Below are 22916 nucleotides of genomic sequence, written 5' to 3' on the forward strand. Positions count from 1 at the left end.
TGAGATGTTATGATGTTACAGATGACTAATTTTATTTCTTTGTTTCAACTTCCAAGTGGCATGTAGCCTAGTTAGTCATGAATAAATAAACCTGTTTAAATTACTAATTCTTGACAAAAGCTTTGTGCGTGCGCACATTTAAATAATGTCGGGCTGTAAATGGGTTCGGGCTTTTAAAAAGCTGTCAATCAAAATGTACTTTCGGGTTCGGGCCGAATTCTGCCGGGCTCCGGTCATTTCGGGCCTAACTTTTAAGGCCCGATTACAGCTTTAATCCATCGTGCAGTGTCAACACAGCAGCGACTGAATGGTACTCCAGATAGTCATGCAGTATGAAAAGATCTGTGACCCAACTACTTTGAAAATCATGCAGTCTGAACCCTGCATAAGATGGCGTCGTTACCAGAAGCTAGTTATAAACAGTTTATAAAGTTTAAAATATATTTTTCTGACAATATTGCACTGATTACATGCAAAATACCTTTTTTAACCCCTTGAAGCTGTGTGGATTACTTCCATGAAGGATGGATGCACTTTATTAGGCTTCAAAGTCAGAAGTTGTTGCCTGATCACTGTTGTCTCCCATTATAAGCTTGGAAAAACAAGGACATTACTAAAATAACTTCAAATGCGTTCGTTTGAAGATGATGGACATGTATCTCGGATTGTTTAAGGGTGAGTACATCATTGGGTAATTCTGATATTTGGCTAGAGTATTGCTTTAAACAAACAAAGAACTGTTAAAAGCACCATTAGAGCCACAGTGTTTACACTCTTTGCAGATATATGAGACTACTGAAGTCTTGCGTATATTTGCCTCTGCTTATTAGGAGGTATTTTACATCAATACTAAAAACAAAGCACCTTACTGCTCAGCACTCTGTAAGATTCCCATTTTGGTGGGATTTTGTGATTTGTTTTCTCCATAGCTTTGTTTAGAAGGTGCATTATAGGTAATAAAAGGCGAGCCAGCATGCATTTCTATTCACAGAGCGTGACCTCTACGGAGTACTCAAACCAGCAGTGACCTTTCCTCCAAACAGACCTTACTGGAGGGCTTTTGAAACGATCCAAGCCAACACCGAGTTACGCAGATTGTAGCAAAAACAGGATTTCAACTGCCTGTTGACATTCAACTGGCAAGACAAGCAAACCCTTGTGCGCACATACACTGAGGCGGTTTTAATAAACTAAAAACAGACAACAATGTATTTACAGTATTATTTTGGTGCAGAGAGGGAGCGGCAGACACAAGACTGTTTTTCATTGGTCGAAACAGCTGCGGGGCTATCGCAATGCCCGGCTCCTGTGTAGGAGGACAAGCTTATGACCAAGAAGCTGTTGTGTTCCTGACAATAGCCTATGGAAAGGACAGGCACGCAAAAGATATTTCTAGGATCTGACTATACGTCTAAACCAGCATTATTTTTTCACCTGAGCTTTTCTGATCACATGTAGGGAACTGCGAAGTGACTCATGCGTTGTGCAATGACATGAAAAACGGCAAAAGGGGAATCCCGAAGTTGCGCTAAACTACTCTGTATGGCTAATAACGCCGATGTTGTGCTAGTGAAACAAACGAGTGGGAAAAACAAGCTCACCTGCATTCCTGATTTGTCAGCAAGAGCTTCAACAAGGAATGCCTGGAGATGTGCTGGGAGATTAGGAGCATTGGTGACAGCAGAACACAATTGCTCACAATTGTCACCGCCGCCAGATATTCCAACTCCTTCTTTGGCTCCCTCACTCAAACTGTAATGGCGGCCAACACTATTTATTTACAGTATGGCAACTATGCCAGCCTTTGGCCTATCTGGCGTGTGTCGAGAGAGATCAATTGAGAGAGAGATGACATGCTTGGGCCCTTAGTCAGAGTTTAAAGAAAGGAACTGTGTCCATGTTTAGCTGTGAGAGATATAAAGGGTGACGGAACACATTGGGTTTGCTATAACAGACAGTTATGTGATGTTTGTGTATTTGTTGTTTTAGGACGCAGATTTTGAACTGGACATCAAATGGTGACCCAAAATAATACCAAAACATCCTTGAAGGAATAGCTCACCCAACTATTGAATATTTCTCTCATATTTTACTTGCTCTCATGCCATCTGAGACATGTTTATGACTTCCTTTCCTCAGCTGAACACAATCGAATCATTTCATATTAACTCTTTCCCCGCCATTGACGAGTTATCTTGTCAATTAAGAGAAAACATTTGCATTAAAAAAACTTGTTCCTGATGAATTTTTGTTAATCTGCAATACCGCAACGATTTTACCAAATTTATGAAGAAAAAAAAACTGAAGCCAAAATGTTATTTACGCATTTAAAACTTTGTGTATGTTTTCATAATCATTCTGAATCTGATCTCTACCAAAATTCCTTCACAAAAGGAATTTTTTTGCTAAAAAAATATTTTTTAAGAAAAATACCCATATTTAAGAGTTTATATAAAAAACATACATAGGATTTGGTTTGTTTGAAAGCAGAGGGTCTGTTCTTTTATTTGATATTTATATGTTTATATATTTTTAGAAGGCGGCATTTTGTGAAACTTTTGTGAAAATCACAAAAAAATGCTGGAAGCCAACTTGTAAAAAAAATGGCTGGCGGGAATGACATGGGGGCGTGGCAGCATCGACGATCCCATTTTTTAAATCGAAGTTCGAGGTTGTGACTTAATTTCGATCGATTTTGATTTAAAATCGAAATCGTGACACCCTTAGTGACTGCAGAACACAACTGTTTACAATTTTCACCACTGCCAGATATTCCACCTCCTCCTCACTCAAGGTTGCATTTGTAGGCTGCATACATAATAAAGACATCTTATTTCAGAATATTAAAATTGACTATTATTCTTAGTTAATTGTAAATTTTGGAATATGCTTATGACTTGCGAATGTAGTGCTCAGTTAACTTAAATCTTAATGACGTATGTATCCTGCATATGCGACCTCCAGAATGGCCTGAATGTGATCTATAGTTATTTTGTGTGCCATTCATCCAATTAATCTTCTGTGTACTTAGAGGACTATGATAAAAACAAAACAATGTGATGTTTAGCGGATTCTGCCAACAAAGCTGTATTTTTGAATTTGAAGTGGATATGATGAACATATAATATGTGCAAAGAGCATTCGGTTAATATCATTATCTAATTTTTGACAGAGGTGCCGTTTAGCAGCATATGCATCCGAGCTCCTCATATGTCTTTCAAAGTGAAACCATACATTTGTTTTTAGCAAAGTTGTATGTAAAGCAAACCTGTAAGTGTAGAAAAGTAGTTCACCCAAAAATAAAAATTCTGTCATAATCTCTAGAATTCTAGAATTTATAGAACGTTCATATTTGAATGAACAAATCTTTAAAAATGTAACTGTATTCCTTTTAATAATATTAACATAATAAAACAAAATAAATCTGTGCCAATGTTTTCCCGCCGTCCCAGAGCCAAGGGGGCCTAAATTACCTGCAGCTTTTGGAAAGTGGTCTTGTCTAGATGAAATTGTTCTCCACAGGGTTCAGGTACAAGATCAGTTGCACCTGGCCCTGGGCCTCTGAAACAAAAACCATTCTGGACAGTTTGACCTTCACGTCCCAAGCACGCCGAGTACATGACACCTTCATGTACTGTACACATTAATCATGTTTGACTTGTATCTGTCTTTTAAAGAGCGTTGCCACTGAAGGCGCTGTATCTTCACTCCCTGCTAATGTATACAGTGCAAAGGAGACTGAAACAGGATATTACATTATCTGTATACATTAGAACAGGACTGCCTGGTTCTGTTTTAACACACATCAGCCTGTAGTCATGAATTTGGCAACCACGTTATGTAATTGACATCACAACTTTACATTACATAATACGGTGTTGTTTCAATACTGTTAGAGGATTATATATGACTCCACAATAAAGGTTTTTTCCCTGCTGCCCCAGCAGGTCAAGTAGTTCAGATGTTTATCTGCCCTGCTAACCTGTATTTGGCCTGCCACTAATATGCTCAATTGCTATTTGTAACAACATACGTATTCTCAAACATTTGTTTTTGTGTTTTATATTATAACTTTTCCTTTAGTTTGTTTTACTTGTTTAAGCTCTAATGTATCTCGTACAAGGCACCAATAAACTCACAAACATGTCGAAAAACAATGACCAGGGTTCCCACAACTTACTTCACTTTAAATTCAAAGACCTTTCAAAGACTTTCCAGGTCTGATACCCTCAAATTAAAGGACTAAATGTGGGGATACATTTGAAGTGAGAGCAAGTTTACATTGTGTTACCTTTTAAGATACATTGTAACAGTTCCCTTTCGAGGAAACTTGCGCTGCGTCACTGCGGTGACACTTTGGGGAAGCTTCCAGGGGTAAGTGCGTCTGAATGTGTATATCAAATTCAACCAATGGTGAGGCTTGACGACAAAGACAAGGTGACGCGGGAGCCAGGAAGTATATCGCTATCTGAAATATTGCCAAAGACGGTGTTACAGGGACGCAGGAAGTATTGCAAGGGAGACGCAGCGTCTCGTTCCCTTCTCAGGGAACAACAGTTACATACGTAACCAGAGACGTTTTCATGTGCCAAACTATGCAAAAAAGCATTTTGGTATGAATCAACATTTTCGCATACAGAAGATATAAGCATTTAAAGGGAACAGTTTATCATGTGTGCTTAAAAGGCTAGAAATTTTATGATATTATAATATGGATTTTTTTCCAGGTCAACTTCTTGCATAAAATAGATTCAAGCACTGTCAATGACCAGTATCAATATATGTACATTTCCAAAAACTTCCCAGGGCCTTAAATTATTTCGCCCAGATTCACAAACTTTTAAGGATTTCAAGGACCCGTGGGAACCTTGAATGCAGTGGCGTAGCATCTGGGCATGCAGAGTATGCACGTGCAAATGGACCCGGGCCAATAGGGGGGCCCGCCCCAGCTTTTAATAAAAAACAATTTTTCAATTTAATTTTTATTTGTGGCCGCAATAAATATATTTTTGTATGCATATCATGTGTAGTGATATCTTATTACCCCTTAATTTCTAATTTCTCAGTAATTTCTTGTTTGCGTTTATTTTTTATTTTTTTGCACTGCGCGGCCGCCGTAGACTACTATGCCATAGTGCAGGGGTCTCCAAGCTTTTTTTATTGGAGAGCTACTTTCTAAAAAATAAAAGTGGTCGAGAGCTACTTGTGTCACGTTATACCTAAATTAGTGAGTTCATAAACACCTGTCTATTAACTCACTGTGGTTTGAACTCTTTCCCCGCCAGCAATTAAAAAAAAAAAATTACCAGCCAGTGCCAGCATTTTTTTTATTTTTCACAAAATTGTAATACCTTCCAGAAAATGCCTTTGTCTTTAAACATAAATATACGATACATCAAATGAAAGAACAGATCCTTTTAAACAACAACAACAAAAAAACTTTCATGTTGTCTTTATTTATACTTTTTTATCACCTCTTATATGGGTAGGATTCGTCCAAAAATACCACATTTTGAATAAAAAAATCAATTATTAAAGATCAGATTTAGAAAGATGATCCAAACATAGAGTATTTACTGCTTTTGGATTCATAATAGGGATGTGCATGTATGTCACGTATGGCTCTCTGGTATCTCTTGACATTTGATGTTTAAATATGAGATGATAAAAAAATGACGGCATCCATTTTAACCATAGTGCCTCGACTCAGATGTGCGCGGATCGTCCGGTTGCCGCGGCGCGGGCTTCACAGATCATCCGGTGCGGGGACTTATCTGTTTGTTTTTTAATCATACATGTTAAATTACTGATGTCATATGTCTGCAGCTCAACGCGACGTCAAACACGTACCCAGTCTTTACCACAGGCGCGTGTAACATTAACCAGACATCCAAATGCGCCATAACCACAGAAAATAAATAAATAAATAAACCCACCAGCGAGCTACCTGCAATTAAGACGCGAGCTACCAGTAGCTCGCGAGCGACGTGTTGGAAACCCCTGCCATAGTGTGAGAGGTTACTATAGCGGCTATACATGAAAAGTAAGAATGGACAAATCTAAACATAAAAGTGGGGCCTTAAAGAGAAAAGAGAAGGCGGAGAAGTTAGTCACGAGTCAAGAACTACCCAGAACATTTTGTTTTTCTTTATTTAAATCTACCCTTTAAAGTAAAAAAGTAAAGTAAAAATATTTGACTACCTTATTAAAAGTATACGTTGTTAACAGACCTGCGCGCCACAGTTAACAGTGCCAATGGGCAAGGTTGGGGGGAGCTTTGGCTTAAGGGGGCCCGTACATTTTTTTGCATATGGGCCCGGGACTGACTTGCTACGCCACTGCTTGAATGACATCCAATATGAAACTTAACTAATTATTATTCGAATGTTTCCGACTACCACAAATCTTTCACGCAATCTCCATAACTTATGCAAGCAGGCTAGATACAGTAGCATGGTAGCAAATTTAAATGAGCACAATTCAACATGTAATACAATCACAAAATCTGAACTTTTTTGTTTGCATAAAACACATACAGTACACAATAAACTAGATATACAGTACTATTGACAACACCGCATACCTGTAACATTGAGCCTTGAGTCTACTGTTAAAGGTTAAAGGCTTTAAAACCATAGTTGTGGGTCCTGTCTGCAGTATCACCTGGATACAGAGCAGAGGACTGCATCTGTCCACCGTTCCTTCGGCTTTCTTAGTCGGTAAAACCTCATTCATTGTCAAGAACAGCTGTTGCATTATATGGTCCATTGCTTTCTCTCTTACCACGCTCCATCAGCTTTAAGTATCGCCTAAGAGCAGCATCGTGAAAACAACCAGAGAGGAACCAAATTTGGTTTCATATTCATAGGAAAGGGCTGCAACTACAGTCTCAAAGGTAGAAAAGCTGTCATTGGGGATGTACCCTTTAAAAATACATCTTTGCACCCAAAGAGTGCATATTATAATACCTCAATGGACTTCTATTGTATGTCTTATGATCATAAAGGGTACCACCCCAGCAGCGTGCATACCATTTTATACTGTGAGTGTACATGGTAGGCCTCTAGCGTATGATTTGCTGTAAACTTTGCCTCAAAATAACCTAACTAATCATTAAATTGATTTTGAGTGAATTTTAATCATGTTACAATGCTTCAGCTTTGACTCTATTGCATATTAAAAATTGGAGGAATTTAATACATTGTTATGTACACCTACTTTTTGTTGCATTAAGTACCTCAAATAAAAGCTAATTAATTCAGCCATAAAGAAGGGGTCATATCAAGAATTAACCCAAGTGTAGTTTATGTTCAACTAAAATATGGCAGCCGACTCAATGACATTGGAATGGAAATGAACCCAAGGCAAGCCAACTTGAATACCAATGCGCAGCAACAAATGCGGTTATTGTTGAGTGTTTATGCGAGTGGCAAGAGCAGGTGAGCGTTCTGGAGTCACCTTTTATCAGACACGTGTCCTCCTCTGCATTTATCTGATGCATTCACTCAGTTGTATCAAAACAAACAGGCAACCGTCGCCCAGTGTCCTGACTTTGGCTGGATTACTGTACACACATTGGTTAAACGCTTTGCCACGTGTGACCAACAAAACTGTGGTGCCACACCTGCGACAGTACAGTGCATTTATCTCCCAGCATCAGTGATGACGGATAAACCCATTCTGCAATATATCAGATGTGAACTGCAGGTGAACTTTATTTTCTGGCATGTCAGAGATTTTTTTTCCTTCGGATGATTCAGCAGAAGTATATAAACATAACCACAAAGTGTCATAAACGCTGGGATCACTTCATCTTGAAAAACATCCAGATTTTTTTTTTATGAAATTAAACACATTGGCTTAGTTACATGTTTTGTGTTTTCCTTTGTGTTTATGGATATCAGGGAAAGACAATAAACAATCAAAGGGTTCACTTGATACTATCAGTTTTCACTGAGCCAAAAAAAATTAAATTGTTTATTTCCGCGCTCAACTAAACCTGAATACAGGATTACACTGTAGCCACATGTACAGTATGTACTGAATTTCTTGTGTGGGCTATCCAATGCTTAAGATAACTACAGGACCAACACACTTTCAAGAATTCACCTGTTACTCACAAAATTGATAACGGCACTTTAATGCTAAAGTATGATGCCACAATGAATTACAGGCCCATTATTTGCCATATAGTACATAGTATTGCAATTTGATGCGCTCACTAATATGAATCATACACGAGTCGACTACAGCCAGTATAACTCTTTAAGTAATCTCGACACTGATTTATACAATTATTTAAAATAATTCAAAAGTAAGCCTAAAATTAAGCAAAACAAGATATTTCTTAGTGTTCTTTTTACATCTCATCAAGAGTATTTTATTGAGGAGAAAATGTCTACAAATATTGTTGTGGCCAATGGGGGGTGGCCTCAAAGTCAAAAGGGTTGAGATTCACTGGTATAAACAGTTACATTGTGTATATACAATTACACTGGAGAGTTGTCAGTCTCTGTTAGAATAGGAAGTGTATCCACGAGCCTGGCTTTCGCCGTCTAAAAATAACTTGCGCGCTATATTTGTACATTATGTGTAAATAGTTTGTACTTTATAGGGGTCAGATTGGCAAGGGTTTGGGCAGCTCTTAGCTTTCCAGCAAAATGCACATTACATAAGACATAGGCTAGACGCCGTTTAAACATACAGACATATTAGGGAGTTTACGTATATCGGGTATCACTAATAAAGCAAATGGCTGTGAGCCAGGGACATGAAGTAACTGCGACAACGACTATAAACGCTTGTATATGTTGTATATGCAATAAATACAACACGAAGTCGTAGACAGCATTATATTAATTCCTATTAAATAACAGAATGCAAACAATGTAACACCAAACATAACTCCGCATGTTAATTTTATTCAGCTTTATATTAACGTTGAGTCACTTTAATGTTTTTTTAAGAGAGGAAAAATAACCACCAGTTGCGCTTCTTCATTTTGTTAACGTGAGAAAACACGTAGCCTATATAAGCTAAGTTTCGCAATGCAATAACCTAAACATTAATGCAGCCTAGCAAAGACATACTTTTTAGGTAGAGTTGAGCGCAATGGGTTGTATCACTTAACTTACCCGCTGAAGGTCAGACAAGTACAAAGCTGGAACCTAGTTTTTTGGAAATTGGCGTCTCGATGCTGTCGTGCAGTATTAAAATCAAACTGGTATCAGTTCCTTGTCGCTTGGTGGAGAAGCGAAACTGCCAAAGAGTCCCTGTACAACTTGGGGATATTGTCAGTAAGAGCTCACTCACTCCCCGCTGTGTGAGATTGCGATGTGTTTTGTCAGTGCGCTGCGTATGATGTGACAGCGCTCCAGTCCTAGTCACCTGCGCGCACTTGTGACAGTAGCCTCCACCAATCACAGCGCTTACCATAGATTATGGGGAATGTAGTTTTGGTTCCTGAATGCTGATGTTAGTGCATTGAACTGGAAAAACCGCTGTCTACAGAAAAAAATCTTACATTGGATGTTTAAATGCGACCCTCGTTTTAAACGCCGTCATTATCGTTAACTTTTTGAATTATATAAAGCTATTAAAAACATGTCTGTTGATTGAAATTGGATAAAATATAGACCTTGAAGTAAACGATACTTAAAATGTTGCCTTACAATACCTGAAATAAGTTTGAGCTGATCGATCGAGGCACTATTAACTGCAGGGAAATTAAAAAGTACACAAAAACTGAAATAAAAATACATTTTATCTAAATAGCAATATTGGTGTGAATAAAACAAAAAAGCTATGAGAAAAGTTACTAAAAATTAAACAAAATTAACACGAAAACTAAAAAAGCTCATTCAAAATATTAGAAAATAACTCTCGTATGACATCAGTGTATCGCGAGAACGATCCGAGAGCTGTGCTCCATTTATCGAATAAATAATATAGGAACTTTTAATTCGGTAGTATATTACTCACCTGAAAAGAATGATGTAGTATATCTCAGCCTAATAAAAAAAGTTACTAAAAAATCAAAATCTTCAAAATACTAAATTATACATTACCCATAAAGTTAAATGTAGTAATTCCAAAACTATCAAAGTAGCCTATACTACAATCTACTAATGTAAATGTTATTTTTCATGTGGTTTTAAGTGGTTTTATATTCGGCCACTGGGTGTCAGTATTTAACTTATTTTCAAAACAAAACAGAAGCACATAACACATTAAGATGTTTATTTAATCGAGCAACATCAGCACCTTGTGATTCAACTTTCCAATCTAAAAAAGCAAATTTTAAATGAAAAGGAACTTAATATACTTCTAGAATTTACTGTAAAAGCAAGAAATTCAAATCCCGGACCATTTGTTCATTCTTTAAGACAATTTAATATCTACAATATGCAGAAACCTGCTCAATATTGTTTGCAGGCGACACTTTAGCTAGGCAAGCATGCACAGTTTCAAAGCTGAAGTCAGAAAATGGCCCAAACAAAGCACTGAATGCATACATTGTTCACGCTTCGCCTCCTACATCTAACACCAAGCTAAAAGCTATTGCGATTGATTTACGTCACTTCAGAGCAGACCACCGCATTTACAAGTGAATTAAAAGTAATTTTTCTAATAAGCGAGTGCTTTCTGATTTACACATTTGCAGACAGCTGGAATGAGTTCAGCATAAAGATCACCATAGGGTCTGCTACAGAGAAAAATGGACTATTAATTCACAAGTGAACAAATTACTGTTACTCAGTAATGAATTAAGCATGCCCTTTAATGCAGATCTAACAACAGTCTTAAAACACTAACAGTGCCAATGGCATAGCAAGACTGATCTTAAATCAGCTTTTATTAAAGCAAGGGGAAAGCACTTTGGACCTTAAAATAGATGCCATATTTAATTTGGTACACTCAATTTCTTTTTGCCACAAAATTTGAAGGACAAAAATCCACTAATGCATCTTATGTGGGTTGGTAGTTCTGCCAATAAAACACATTTTACCACAAACTTCAATTGGACCAAAAACTGCAAAAAACATAGGTTGTGACAATTTGACATTATCGTAAATATCGAACAGACCTTTACAAAAATATGGTGTCTACTTAAAGGTCTAAGCCAGTTATGGTACAAAGAAAACATTAAATCCATAAAACTAGTGTACCAAGTACAATGTGTAAAACTAAAGAAACATGGAAAAATAATTATTCCAAGAGACAAAGCTGTCTTAGGACATTCTGGGATAAAACAAGTAATCTACAAAGACTTTGTGTTTGATTAGAGCTGTTTAGTCTAATTATATAAAGACATAGGGTACTGAGGATGCCACCAGTCCATGAGGCGCACACTGTGGACAGGGTCTAGCACTACCTGCACCCCCTGCTCACCCCTCAGCTTCTTCCCACGAATAACTGGTGAATCCTGGAACTCCAGGCGTACTCGGTGATGCCTCATGTCTGTACTCACATTAATAGTGAACTGAAAAACACAAATATGAATTACCAACCTGACTTGCACTGACGCATGGCCTGAAACAATGAAAAAAAAAAAATTCTGTCCATACAGTTAGGCATATCAGATATGACATTAACATTAACATTACAAGGCTGTAGTTGATTAAAAAAGCAAGATCAGCATCACATGTAGCCTCCTTTGTTTAGCAACAATGAGTGCGTTTACATGCACAGTCTTACGCCGATTATGCTTAATAAACTGATAACACGTGGGGTCATGTAAACGCGTAAATCGGTTTTCTTTAATCGGGGAAAGCTAATAAACGGCGTAAGCAAAAAACAATCGGCACAGGTAGTTTTTTGCTCATTACGTCGATTTCGCGTGGCATGTAAACACCTTAACCGGCTTTCTCACGGTTTTGTCCATGTGCGCATGTCTCCTCATATGAAAGATAAACATCACATGCGGAAGTAAGCGCAAAGTAACGCATAAAAGTCTCCGCTCGACTAAAGCAGTTGGCAGAGAAACTGTTAAAATAGCAGCTCATGTTACATTTACAGGTTCTGCAGACACGAGAAGAGATACAACAGTACAGCTTAAGACAAATATGCCGTTGACTTTTTGAATGACTATTGTGTACTATAGGTGGTGACGTCACTGCCTGCGAGAAAACTGATAATTCTTCAATTCCCTTGTAAATGCAGTTGTCTGCATAGCCGGCTTATTGATTTGCATGTAAACGCATGAAAAGAGTTTTCTGGAATAAGCAGATTTTTGATAGTTATCTGCTTATTCTGTGCATGTAAACGTACTCATTGTAAAAATTGACAAAAGGTATGTGAATGTTAAACTAGCATCACTCACCAAGGTTAATGTCATGCCCATAACAACAGAAGTGAAAATGAAATTTAGTGTGGTGACTCGCAGAAGATAACAGTCAGAGTCTGGATTAGTGTGAACATCTTTATACTGCCTGGGCAGCGGAAGACCAGGGTCACATCCGTTTTTGGTCCTAGTTGGCTAAAAAAATTTAAGATAATGACAATTGAAATGAAAATAACTGAACAATTAAATCATTCCATATTCTGGATTTATAATGCAACAGTAAGCATACCAGCTTGACAAATTTGAAGTTAAATTCCCACATTGGCTCCGATCTACTTCCAGGGACTTTGTTGACCCAAAACAACAAACACTATAAAGGCAAGAAAAGCATCTTGATAAAAAATACTCAAGTAAAAAAAGGTCACATGAAATAAAATATTGTGAATACACACCTTGGAATTCAGCAGTGTCGTAGGTGTGGATTCTGGAAAAGGAGGGTTTTTGGACACCCGCAAGCTAAACGGTTCATATAGGTGAAACAGCGAACAAATCACACGGGCGCGAAGACAATGCATTTTTGCCATAGAATCAGGCTGTAGTCGATCAGGGAGGTCTGCATCAATATTATAGTGCCTTGGAAAAGGTACAAATATATATAAACAAACATGATTAGCACTCTATGGGGCGTTTTCCCAGACAGGGCATATCTAAACAGGCTAAAATGCATGTTTTAGCTGCCTTAATTTATAAACACATGTACTAACTTTTAAGTAGTTTTCACAAACAAACCTTACATGACCTAATATGAATAAGGCATAGTCCTGAATTAATCTAAACCATCTAGAAAACCACCCCTATGTTGTAAAAATATGATTATGAGATTGGGAAATCAAAAACATTTTTGTCAAGTTAGTAACACTATTTTGGCCCAGGGCGTACCTTTTGTAAAGTCGTGTCCAAAATGCAGCTGTGCACGTGGCGGTCCAAGCATTCTTGCAGATTAGAGCAAATCTGCAAACATCCTCTGGCCGAATGTATGCGGCAAGCACAAGCCAAATATCAATAGGATATTCTCCACCATCTGTGCTCTCACTATCTTCTAAAAATAAACAGGTGACAGGAATTAACTGATATATTCACATACTTATTCACTACAAAACTTACATAAAGCAAAGAACCTAATGCCTTTGCGGTTTAAGGTTAGGCCCAAATTACCTTTACGCCTTTTGTTTTTCTTTTTGCGGGACCCTTTGACTTCATCCCCTTCCTCTGAGTCCAGTTCATCACTGCTCCCAGGGGCTGCATTGCTCACACCACCAGCAGAGGACAGCACCTCCTGCACAGGACCCTGGGATGCCTCGAGACCACAGAGTAATTTCACTGAAACAGAAAAAAACATTAAACAACATTTAGCATGTGAAATTATTATAGACATGACTTTAGTATACTCAACCTACTGGATGTGGATTCCAAGTAGGTTGTCCAAATCGCCAAGAAAATGCTGTAAACCAAGAGAGATCAGTCCTGCGCTTGTATAGTTACTATTCTGCAGAATTCAAGTTCAGCCCTAAATTAAACACACCTGATCCAGCTAATCAATGTTTTTGCGGTCACTTGTAAATTACAGGCAGGTGTCTTAGTAAATATATCAGCAGGTAGGTAGATTTTTATGAGCAGGACTGAACACCAGTCTAATGCAGAGTTTAAAAAAAATGAGAAGACAGATGTAAACATCCGGAAAGATAAAATTAGTTTGTATGAAGCCCGTTAGAGCAGATTTATGGGTGCAATACAAATTATACAATTATACAAAATGTAAAGTTGAAATAAAGGTCGGTCGTAGCCATATTTATGACGTCACGTGACGCCTCTGGAAGGGTGGGGCTGATCGACCAATCCCAGTCCCCACTTCACAAGCCGCATGTTAGTGCCGTAAAAGGAAGCACTCTAAAATCAAACGTTTCATGGTTTATATTTCTGGTTTTACCTTCTTTTTCAATTGCATTAACAACAGCCTTTTTAACTCTTCCCGACTTCACGATGGCAGGGTCGGCGTTGGCATAGTCAGCCACAGTTACTGCAAGACAAGATTAGCATTTGTTAGAACTAACCCATAACGTTACGACTTGAAAGTTTAAATTATGAACTTAAGGTTGAATGATAGTGCTTTTGAAAAACGCAGGTAAAGCTAAATGTCAAAATACCTGTCGCATTACTTTTAAGTGCAATACTTTGCTTCACCAATCATGAAAAATTGGTCTGCTATTGCTAGTTTTACTGACTCCGAGCAAACATCATCGGCTTTAAATTTCAGCCGTTTTCGGTTCCCTTTCTTGGGCATGACGACAGCGGGGGTCTACGGACGTTTATCGAGGTTGTGTGCCCTGCCATCTTCCCAGCAGAGATAACGAAGAAACGATAAAAATAAGAGTGAAATTACAGAATGCTCCTCCGGGATCTTCAGCCATTATGGAACTGACGCTCAAGGTCACGTACATTCTCGCGAGACTTCAGCAGTCGTGCACTGATCTCTAATTGGTGGCAAAATTCATATACGAGATGGTTCATCCAATCAGACAACATACGTATAGGATAAAAGGTTTTCATCTTTTACTTTTACTTGCAGAATAAAATAAAAGAACAAACATAAACATTGGTAATATCAAATATGATGCAGCATAATAATCTAATAATTGTGTTATTTATGAACTAAACATAGATTTACGAAAAACACTATTTAAATAGTAATTCTTTAAACATTCTAAATAGTCATTCTTTCGTGAAATAATAAAAAACGGGCGTTTCTATTGTCACTGTGTATAAAGAGATCAAATTACACATGTGAGAGGACAAAATTTGCGTTTCAAAAATGACAAGCCATGACGTCATCTCAACAGTATTTTTAAGCGCCTTGAAGGAGTGGCCTTAATATTTTCCTTTTATGCCATTTTAGATGGATATGAAATTGTCTGTATACTTGTAAAGAATGCTAATAAACTGTATTGTGATACATTAAACGTAAATGTTCTGTTTATGTATATATTATTGTATTGAATTATTAACGCTACTGAGTTATTTTAGAATTATTGTAATAATAATAATATGAAAAATATGACTATTTTATTGGTTTTATTATTCGTGTCACTTTATATTTTATACGTTTAGTCGTTTTTATATAAATGATTGCCGCACGAGGGCGCTGCGCTAGACACCATTTCACAAACTGCCCGTCTCGTGCATGACAGTCATGTACTGTAGTCGCGTGGTGCTGATGTGAGGAACTTTGCCGAATTTACGCTGTTTGCGCGAGCTTTCTCGAGACGCGCCGGGTGGAAATGATATTCGCCGAGGACGCGGGAGACTTTTAACCGTAAGGACAAACAAACCGCCCGAGCTTTCGTCTTGAAAATATGAGCTAATGTTTATGGAGATAGTGGAATGGCTGTGTTGTAAGCGGTGGCTGGAATGAGCTCGTAAAGGGAGGAGCGCTTCGCCCGGCTCGCCGTACAGGGAGATGATGATGGTGATAATGATGGCAGAGGGATCCGGAGGATGCGGCAGACGCGCGTTTCACCGTTTTCTGAAAGGTTAATGGCAACTGGTGGATGTTAAAGCCAAGGAACCGGGTTGCTTCAGTAAGCTGACATCGATTTCGCTGGAAATATGCAAGTGGCGAACACCGTGATGGATTTGTAGCGAAATGCTTTGAGTTTCAAGTGAAACTAGCTGAATGATGCCAGAAAGGCCGACAGTCGTGGATCAGATAGGTCAAGGTGTGTGAATAATGTAGACTGGGCGAGGGCTACAATGAGTAAAATTAGAGGATGCATATGCATTTCAGAGATGGACACGCAGGGACGGTTTAATGTGTTTTAAGTGGCACTAAATGTTGATAGTGGACCTCAGACTTGAATCAGGAATTTGAAAAATTCACAAAATTCATCTAAGGTGTTTTTTGACGTAGACATCACAGTGTAAAAGCTAGCAATATGATGTGCGAAGTGATGCCAACCATAAATGAGGGGGACTCGGTGAGTTCTCAGAGAGGATCTCAGAACGGCACGGATGCCGAGTCTAATTTTGAACAGTTGATGGTAAATATGTTAGATGAGAGAGATAAGCTGCTGGAGTCGTTACGAGAGACACAAGAGACGCTCATCCAGTCACAGACCAAACTGCAGGATATTTTGCACGAGAGAGATGTGCTACAGAGACAGCTCAACTCCGCCCTGCCTCAGGTAAATCACAGGCACACCTGTCACACCGGAAGTACTGAAAATCGTTTATTTCGAGCCCACTGGTGTGTTTGAATAACCAATGATTTCTTGTTTTGACATATTTCTTATTGAAACATGTAGCTGGGCCGGCCTGTAAATAGCCTGTAGGCTTAAATTTACCTGATATTTGCAGGGCTCTCAAGTTTTATCAAAAGTTTGGAGTGAGATTTCATCTGTTAGGGGAGGAGCCACTTAAATATTTGCAGCAGCGACCCCTCGGCCCCAACCAATTCTCTCAGGTTTTTGGTAGCAGTTAAATTTAATATATTGTTTATAATTGATTAGCACAAATAGAAATTATAACAGTTGGGAAATCTAATTAAAGACAAAGTCATAGAAATTAAATACATTGTTTTATTTCAAAAATACAAATATATAAAAAATTGCCCCAAATGAGCCAACTGAACAGCAACATTGCAGAACTTGCCCTGAGCATACTTACAATACAAGGTGTGTTTGTGTGACATCTTTTAAACAGATAAATGCAATGATTAATGTATACATTGGCAGGATATAAACATTACTAAAATAAAAGCCAGAGTATAGCTGAATAGCTAAAAAGAGTATGAATAAAGTATAATTTGAAAATAATGAAATAAATGAAAATGAAATATCTTGTCCTTTCCATTCCCAGGTGAAAAAAATACTATAGTAATTTATAGTAAATACTATAGTGTTTTTGACCCATACTATAGTAATGTACTTGAATTAATTTGTTGTGGTAATTCTATAGTTGCTGTGATAACATAACAACTATAGTAATATAAACGTATTACTTTATCCAATACTGTACTACATTGTCTACAACTACACTGTAAAAAATTGACTGTAGAATTTACAGGATTTAGCTGGCAAAAAAGTTGGCAATAAAGTTCTGTAAAAAAATTATTAATTGCTGTAAAATGGACTGCAGAATTATACTGTAAAGCAATTTACAGCTAATTGTTGTTTGTAAAATACAGTACTTTGTTGTTTATTTTACAGTTATAATGAATTACACTTGTATTATGAGTTACAGTATTTTTTTGTAATTCCAATAAATTACAGTATATAGTTGGCAACTAGAGTTGCCAATAAAATCCTGTAAATTCCCCAAAACCCAAGATGATATTGTAATAGGTTTACATTCAAATGCTGTAAAGAATTTTTACTACATCATTACACTAATATATTTACCAAATCTATTCCTGTAAATACAGGAGAATGAAAACTGAATTAAATGTAATTTACAGAATAATGCAACCAAAGTCAGAGGTGCTTCAAGAACAACATTTATTAAAACTGACAGCAAAGTACTTTCAAAAAAATGATGTTGTTTCAGCAATTATTCCACTCAATCCTGAATATTCCAAAACAATGGCATCTATAAAACATCTAAACACGGTTTGTGTTACATTTAAGATCTTGTTGAATCTGTGTTAGAACATGACATAACTTGTATGTCTAGAAACACAAGTGTTCAATCACAGAACTGGCCTATTTACAACATGTTTTGGTCTTTATACATGAACAAGAACTTACATGCGTAACCATTCAAAGTCAAATAATTTTCTGAAAAGAGTACACACATGAGGGTTGATGGTGTTGTTTCTCTTCTCAGAGGCGTTTCCACTTTTTTGCCTCTTGATGCTGTCTTGATGCCAGTGGTAGCTGTGATTCCAACAAAACATCTGCACAAAGAACAAACAAAAATACATTTTAGAATATACATGTATATATGTACATTTACATACAAATGTACATATAAACACTTAAATATCATATGGTAGCATGGGTACTTTCCTGGTGTGTGTGTATATATAATTTTATTTTTCAAATGAAAATAGTATAATGCAGGAAAAAAAACACATCTACAAAGTGCCCACATAACGTTACGTTACTTGATGAAATCCAGTAAGAAAAAATTAAACAAAAATTGTGAAGAAGTTAGTATTAAAAGGCTTACATTTTAGACAGCATAATTCCTGTTTTTTCACCAACAAAAATAATTACAAACGCAGCCACAGCACTGTTTTGATTATCTGAGGACAAGAATGGTCTCTTTTAATTAACCTGTCCATACTCTAAAGTAAGAACCTTATGTTACCATATTTATCTATAGATACAACATATACACCAGTAAAGTACACATTTTAAAAAAGTGGTTGTCAACCTTTTTTCTTTTCAACCTATTGTCCAAAACAATGTGAAAAGCCTTATTTCTACCAAATAAAATATACTAGAGCAGGGGTGCCCAACCCTGTTCCTGGAGGGCTACCATTCTGCAGATTTTAGCTCCAACCCCAATCAAACACAGCTGAAGCAGCTAATCAAGGTGTTCAGGGTTGCTTAATAATTACAGACAGGTATTGGTGTTGGAGCTGGGTTGGAACTGAAGTCTGCAGGATGGTAGCCCTCCAGGAGCAGGGTTGGGCACCCCTGTACTAGAGCTTGGCATGTCTACACAATGTAAATTTGTTAAAAAAACATCCAAACAATAAGAAATCTTGATTTTAGATTGTTTTAGCTTATCATGCTTGTTTTGTTGTATTTTGAATAACTGTCATTTAAAAGTCTTAAGGCCTACTTGGGGGGTCCCATCCCCCTGGTTGAGAAACACTGCTATAAAACAAATAGCTCCCTATGTGAATATAAGCTCGAACTGATTTTGCCAAGTGGTTGATGTCCTCAGGGCAACATATTGTGTTGACCCAAGGACAACATTTTTCTAAATAAAACCTAAACCTACCCCAAACCCCAACCCTAACCATAACCAAACCCTAAAATCAGAGGGACATAATAAGTAAAAAACAATGATCTAGAAACAGCTAATCTTGGTTGTAAGCTTAAACTTAAAACAAACTATAATCTTATTTCTGAAATCTGATTGGCTGATTAAAATGTTGTTCCAGGGTCAACATAATGTTGCCCTGGGGACATCAACCACTTGGCAAGGTCAGGAGAGCCGTGAATATAATTACCTTTGAACAAATTCAAGTGTGGAGGATGCCTCCCTCTGGTAAACCAGGTTGAAGTTGTAGTATGATGCGAACAAAGCTGCAAATCCAGCCACAAGGTTGGGGTGTGGATTCACAACCACCTGACCGTCCATACTCAGCATCCACTGAGTTGCATTGAGGATTTCACCTAAAAATAATCTTAAAAACAAGAAATATAAAATGTAAGAGAAAATATAACAGTCAACATTTATTGAACAAATACAACAGATTTCAAAACATTGTTGTTTTTATGTATTCTTGAGACATGAGAAGCAAATGTGAAGTTAACACTAAATGTCCTCTCACAGCTCTTAAAAGGGCATTTTATCTTCCTGCCTTCATCTATATGGTCTTTTGGGGGAACACGGCCAGATTTTGGGAGTTTGGCGTGTTCGCCGTGTCCCCCAGGGTTGGATGGGTCCGTGCATGCCTTTCTCGTCTTCGTGCGTGCTGTAACTCTGTTTGGCGCAGCCCCCGCTAGCTTAGCTTAGCACAAAGACTGGAAGTAAATGGCTCCAGCTAGTATACTGCTCCTAATAAGTGACAAAATAACGCAAACATTTTCCTATTTATGTGTTGTGATTTGTATAGTCACACCGTGTACAAATAACAAGGTGATATGAGACACAACTATCTTTTAACAGTTTACAATATACTCGTCAGACAGAGTTACAGCACGCACAGAGATGAGAAAGGTATGTATGGACTTATCTAACTCTGGGGGATACGGTGAATAAACTAAATTCCCAAAATCTGGGTGTGTTCCTTTAAATGTCCAATAAAGTCCTTTAGGCTTGTACATGTGAAATTACAAACTTAAATTTGTCAAGTCATTGTGGTGCCTGTTTGGTCAAATCTGACACTTCTACGATACCCTCTTAGGTCTCTGTTTAAATGAGACTTGAATGCTGAAATTTTTTGAATGCACGGGAGCATTCAGGTACTCCACATGTAAAGGAACAAGTTAGGAACATTAATGTGTACTTTCATATGCTGAGTAAAGCCTATAATAGTATTGCTCTCATGCTGACACAACTTGCAGTGATACATGTCTAAAAATACTTTATAAAATAGCAAAGTCAACAGTGAAGTATAGCATCCATCCATGAAAAAGGGCAGTGTACACAGTGGGTTTTTCACCTTTTCTCATTTGTCTCACACCACCAGTCCTATCAGCTTAGAGTTGCAATCTCTGCTGTCTCGTGCCTGAAAAACAATGTTAAACTTAATTACACTCCAACCTAACCAAATTTCACGTTTAAAACAACACTGCAAGCACCTATACTAACATGTAAAAAGTGAACAACAAACTGGAAAATTAATTACATCTGACTATCTTGGCTAATGTTATAAAATATTTCTGGTCGAAATAACAGGCATCAAATTGCTTCACATTAACTTAAGTATGACACAATTAATATGTTAAACACTACCTTAAGTAAGGAAAATAAACTGACGAAATAAACTAGAATAGAAAATCGCAGCATCCAACCATATTTTCTAAGATAAGAGCAAATACGCATTTATCGTGTAACCTTTAAATGTCACGTTCATTTAACAGCAATCCAAAATACTTTAACAAAATGGCAACAAACTACAGCCGTATGCAAAAATAAAACGTCCTGTATGATGTTTTTGGTGCTTCTTAGTGTCACCACCCTGAAGTTGACCCGTATGACGTGACATCTTTGCTGCCTTGCGCCTGAATTCAAAACTACTGCACATTCAACTTAGATATAACGCGGGTATTATGTTAAACATGTTGACGTGCCCTTAGTAAGGAGTATAAGCTGGCGAAATAAACTAGAAATTTGCACGATATCCAACCATATCTAATTTTTAAACTGGCAGCAAATAACGTACGCGTTTATAACGTAGTTTTCTTTAACAAGCAATTCAGTGTCGCGTTTAATTAACAGCAATGGTCTAAAAACACTTTAGCACGCATCCATGATAAAATGCACAGCATGTACAATGTTTTTTACCTTTAAGTTTGAAGATTCGTCTCTCCACCTTGCAGTCCAGCCGTTACGAGACCCCTCGCGCTTTTTGCTGCCTCGCTCATGCCTGAAACAAACATCTGAAACGTTATAAAGTTAATGACACATAACTACCAAATGTAACATTTAAAATAATGTAAAGAATTTAATTTTATATTTTGCTACATGTCTTTATGACACGCTGTTGTGAAATACAAATTATTAACATCTGTTATGTTAATAATATCTGGTATAGCGGTCGCATACCAAATATCACTATTTAAATGACCATAATAGTACTTAGTTTAATACTGTACTATATTTGAATGATTTACGTGAACTTACCAACCATTTTGAATGATGACTCTTCAGTGTTCATGTCCATTTCAAATGTAAATACACCCACGCAATCCCATGATGCCATTTCACAATTAATTTTTAAAAAAACATATGATATACAGTGGCAACACCTTCTGCCTGTAAATTCAATTACAGTTTAAATGAAAATATACTGTTAAAAGCTGTAATACCTTCTTTTACCCATAATGCATTGTGAACAACACTAAAATCTTGTAAAATGTTAAAACAGGAATTTCCTGTAAAATTTTGCTGTAGAAACTACAGCAATTTGTTACAGTGTATAGGGTATAATATACTAGAATATACACTACAGATTACTGTAGTATAAACTAAAGAATACTAACGTTAGAGTATTTATTACAGTTTATCAGTTCACTACTATAGTTGATACAGAGTATGCTGTAGCAATCATTAACAAAGTGTTGTAAATACTATAATATACTAAAATTTACTATACTATTAGTATGGTTCAAAAACACTATAGTATTTACTATAATATTTTTCACCTGGGATTGTTTCAGGTAGCCTCTAGTGTTTAGTACTTTCCTAAAGTTAAAGCTAATTCTGATTGCAAAGCAGTTCGATTTTTTTAATCAATAATAATTTACCTCGGCTATATTTCCCAACAACAGTTTTTATTATCTTTGATCACATTTTTGTGATGTCATCCAAGAATTGTAAAATCAAATTGCTATAAAAAAGAATGCGTTACCTACCGCTTTCATCGGATTCTTCTCTTCCAACTGCCACTTCGTCTGTGTGACGTGAGAATCTATGTTGCCTAGTAACGAATGTGCTTGCAGCAGGATCACGAAATTTACCCAGAAACAACAAATTCTGATTTCTGATTGGCTGGTAGACAATTATATCAGGATGTCTAGTGTGACCGTGTCCGCGGCTCGACAGATATGAACTCGGCAGAGAACTTCTCTCCTGTGCCTCGTTCATTAATTGTATAGAGTGGGAAAAGTTTTCTTATTTTTTCAGCGTGAGAAATACAAGGTGTGGCGTGTGAGCGTGTGAACTTACTGAAATGCGT

General features: G+C 37.2%; 3 protein-coding genes and 1 long non-coding RNA gene across 17 annotated transcripts in view; 1 reads left to right on the top strand and 3 right to left on the bottom strand.

The window, feature by feature from the left end:
• Window positions 1-9362, bottom strand: part of tfeb (transcription factor EB) — a 44759-nt gene extending 35397 nt beyond the window's left edge. For both annotated transcript variants that reach the window (XM_055183893.2, XM_055183891.2), the window contains exon 1: window positions 9135-9362. The gene's annotated coding sequence lies outside the window, so the exon portion shown is untranslated. The remainder of the gene's footprint in view (window positions 1-9134) is intronic.
• An 862-nt stretch (window positions 9363-10224) lies between these two features.
• Window positions 10225-14778, bottom strand: tmem183a (transmembrane protein 183A). Of its 2 annotated transcripts, XM_073876011.1 has the most exons (8): window positions 14558-14778; window positions 14271-14357; window positions 13499-13663; window positions 13223-13382; window positions 12736-12916; window positions 12573-12653; window positions 12323-12478; window positions 10225-11482 (listed from the first exon to the last, which is right to left on the bottom strand). In XM_073876011.1, the coding sequence occupies exons 1-8, from the start codon at window positions 14622-14624 to the stop codon at window positions 11297-11299; spliced, it is 1083 nt and encodes a 360-aa protein (XP_073732112.1). In that variant the 5' UTR covers window positions 14625-14778; the 3' UTR covers window positions 10225-11296. The 2 variants fall into 2 exon arrangements, with proteins under 2 accessions (XP_073732112.1, XP_055039396.1); XM_055183421.2 differs by lacking the exons at window positions 14271-14357; window positions 14558-14778 and adding an exon at window positions 13741-13892.
• A 716-nt stretch (window positions 14779-15494) lies between these two features.
• Window positions 15495-22916, top strand: part of ppfia4 (PTPRF interacting protein alpha 4) — a 191498-nt gene continuing 184076 nt past the window's right edge. For 9 of the 12 annotated variants that reach the window (XM_055183402.2, XM_055183405.2, XM_055183416.2 and 6 more), the window contains exon 1: window positions 15495-16521. In XM_055183402.2, coding sequence (XP_055039377.1) covers window positions 16273-16521 — 249 coding nt within the window. In that variant the 5' untranslated portion in view covers window positions 15495-16272. The remainder of the gene's footprint in view (window positions 16522-22916) is intronic. The other 3 variants (XM_073876005.1, XM_055183408.2, XM_055183411.2) reach the window with 1 other exon arrangement.
• On the bottom strand, window positions 17488-21720 carry LOC129435406 (uncharacterized). Its single transcript, XR_012373351.1, has 4 exons — window positions 21524-21720; window positions 20679-20744; window positions 19521-19697; window positions 17488-18230 (listed from the first exon to the last, which is right to left on the bottom strand). It is a non-coding gene; the product is annotated as an uncharacterized lncRNA (long non-coding RNA).

The sequence above is a fragment of the Misgurnus anguillicaudatus genome, chromosome 14 (genome assembly GCF_027580225.2).
Source record: "Misgurnus anguillicaudatus chromosome 14, ASM2758022v2, whole genome shotgun sequence".
Lineage (NCBI taxonomy): Eukaryota > Metazoa > Chordata > Actinopteri > Cypriniformes > Cobitidae > Misgurnus > Misgurnus anguillicaudatus.